General features: G+C 33.7%; 1 protein-coding gene across 1 annotated transcript in view; it reads right to left on the reverse strand.

Moving 5' to 3' along the window:
* Positions 1 to 11: 11 nt before the first annotated feature.
* Positions 12 to 3312, reverse strand: part of LOC108692130 (coiled-coil domain-containing protein 134-like) — a 26454-nt gene continuing 23153 nt past the window's right edge. Inside the window, exon 3 of the mRNA XM_018200281.1 lies at positions 12 to 614. Coding sequence (XP_018055770.1) covers positions 274 to 614 — 341 coding nt within the window. The 3' untranslated portion in view covers positions 12 to 273. The remainder of the gene's footprint in view (positions 615 to 3312) is intronic.

Genomic DNA, 3312 nt, shown 5'->3' on the forward strand with positions numbered 1-3312 from the left:
GGAAGCTCTTCGTTATCAATCCTGTAAGATACGAGCTGATTCTGTAACTTTTAATAACAGTCGTTGCGCAGCTTTCTTTTACTCTACATAATATCTGCGCAACGACATCAACGATTGTCATTAAGAGTTACAGAATCAGTCCATTAGAATCAGATACAATATTAATATTCTCTGCGATTTTAACGGTGCAGCCGCGCCGTTAAAATCCCAGAGAGCTTTTTAATGAGGCGATTTAGGAACCGGTCGGAGAAATCTCGCGATCGTCGGAAGGGCTCATAGTTCGATTTTAGCAATCTGCGGTCTCTTTTTACGTTTTTCTTTCTTCACTGACTTCTTTTTTATAGAATCCTCGCGCTGGCCGGCGTGTACAGCATTCCTATACGGATTCAAATAGGCCGGATCGCGTTCCGTAATATTCAGCTCCTGTTCGACCAAATGAAACATCGTGATGGTTGATTTATTCAGTAAATACCGCGTCTGATTGGCGAAATTCAGGGACCAGTGTATTGTGGAATTCCATCCCGGTTGCGTCTTCAGTATTCTGTGAGTGATGTCCGGCAAATGCAGTATGATATCTCCGAAGAGCGCGATGTTCTCCAGGATGTTAGACAATGCTACGATAAATACAGTAAGTAAAAAAGTAAGTAAAAACAAGTCAATGGCATTTCGATTTATTATTTCTTATGAAATTACTATTATATTCTATCTAATTTATTTTAAATATTAATTTAATATTTTCAGATATCCACCGTACACAAATAATTAGTTCAATAAGTAAAGTATTAGCGATATAACGATTTATCAGCACATCTGAGCAGAACATTATGGCAGAATAGCATCAATTGTATCCGTTAAGTTCGTGCTATATGAGACATTCTATTGTAATAGAGATAAAAATATAATATAATATCTTATAATATTATATATTTTATCTTATAATATTTGTTATCTTTCAAATGAATTTATGAAGATTTAAAATGAAGATTTAAAAAAAAATACTTTGAACTTTTTCAGATTTTATAAGTTTTTTTCAAAAATTATACAATGAGAAATCTTAAAAGTCTTACAAGAAGAGGCTCAGACGTTCGGAATTTAGAAAAATTTGAAACTACAGTACGTGAATATCACCCAGATGCGATTGAGCATGTTCAAATCGACAAAGCGGCTAGCCTGCTTACCGAGCAAATGAGTATAATTGGTTGTTCACTTATAACATATTGGTTGTTACCAATTATCCAATCAATCATATTCAATCACTCGATAAGCATTCCTAGCTGCTTTGCCATCTTGAATTCGCCTATTATTTTGGTCAAGCAGTAAGATGCGTTTCTCAGTCATTGTCGAAAAAAATCGACGAAAAATTCTGAGTGGGATACGTACATTGAAGCAAGTTTCAACTTGAGCAAGTTTCAACAAGTTCCATAACAGGTACCTTGAAAATGTAAAGCTTGTTGAAGCATCAAAGAAGTGTGAACAAAGAATTTCAACGCTTCTTAAACACTTCATTGACTTTCCATTGACTCTTAGTGGTTTTCAATATTCATACATACGCTCCATGGACTCTCCCCAAACGCTCCGTAAAGTGTGCCCAAAACACATCTGTCACATTTCCCACACGTTTAAAATTTTTTTTTTTTTCATTAACGTTTCTCATACGCTCTTCAACACTCCGTAAAGAATGCATGGAGCGTACTGATACACTTCCTAAACACTTCATTCATTAATACTTCGTCTACGCTTCCTAAACGTTCGGCAAAAAAGTATACGCAGCATTCAAATTCGCTTTGTGTATGCTTTCAGGATATAGAGATAAAATAATTTATTTTAAAAGTGTCATTGAGCTATACAGCAAATGAGCAAATGTAAACGAAATCGTTGAATAGTACGCGGTACCGCCACCAGGAGGATTTAGTGAAAACTAACTTCTCGATTTAAAAAACTGCACTAAGATAAAAGATAAAAGATAAAAGAAATGTAACATTGAAAGATTTTTCAGTTCTAATGAAATAATTTTTTGAAGTGAGCCCCTAGGGCTTCAAAAAGAAAGTGTAGCACTTTTTTTTTAATATTTATCGAATAAATGAAATATATTTTAAAATATCATTTGCTTATCAAGGATTTCGATTACATTTCGATTACATTTCGTTCGTCTAAGAACTTGACGATGCTCCGTTTATGTTCTCTAGACTAATCACACTCCGTTTAACGTTCTGCTCGTGCTTGCCGAAGAACTTATCTATATTTTTATTTATGTTTCTTTAACATTTAGTTGATGTTTCCTTTACATTCCACTTTTCGCTTCTTACAGGTTTCATTTATCTCCTTCTTACACTTTCTTTACATTTCAATTAACGTTTTATTGACATTCGCTTTACGTTTTATTTTCATCAGGGTAGTGATCTTGTCTAGTAACCGCAAGTGTCCCTTTAATCAGAGTCTAGCCATTTTTTTGATTGATCCGACATTTTTCATCCATTCCATTTAAATGCATAATGAAAATACATTATGTTTTTACTTGAAATACATGATGCATGGATTTGCTGTCGTAATATTTATAATCAGACACTAAATTTTTACGTTTTTTTAAATTTTAATCGCCAGCTAGTTATCTGCCAGAATATTCAAGAACTATGAAGCTTATAGAACATCTCTATAGAGCTGAAATTTACAGTGCCACTGTAGCGTGAGACGAAAAGAGATAGCCATGATTTTTTCTCTTGCATAATTCGAATAAAAAATGGCGGCCATTTCAAGTGACCATGGTGAAAGGGATAATATGGTGATGTATGTAATTTGCATCTCTCTCTGAATCTCCGTCATCTTTATCTATGAATGTCGATAAGAGACTAAAGCTGTTAAACATGAGACGATATTCATAGTCCGCTTTTATTTTAAAACTGTCTTAAATAATGTCTTAAGATGCTAATATAGTCCTCGGATTGATTTATGACATTTTAAGATTATACTTAAGATAAATAAAAATAATCTTAAATGTAAGAATACTGATCTGTTTCGCGTCGTAAAATTGATACTGAATTTTTTCTTATTTAACTTAATGTTTCTCTTTCTATAGAAAGCCCATGTTATCCTTAATACACCATGTTATCCTTTCCATCAGATTTTGATTATGGGACACTTATTATGGAATTCCGTTCTGAACCGGCGCCGAGGTTTGCTCTCTCTGACTTGTCCAAAAATAATTTACTTAATCGGAATACATGTAAAACTGTAAATTTTGCACATCATACTCTGTTGAAACGGAGAACGCGAGGAACTAAGCGTGCGGAAGATTCCAATATATATATATATATA

The sequence above is a fragment of the Atta colombica genome, unplaced genomic scaffold (assembly GCF_001594045.1).
Source record: "Atta colombica isolate Treedump-2 unplaced genomic scaffold, Acol1.0 scaffold61, whole genome shotgun sequence".
Lineage (NCBI taxonomy): Eukaryota > Metazoa > Arthropoda > Insecta > Hymenoptera > Formicidae > Atta > Atta colombica.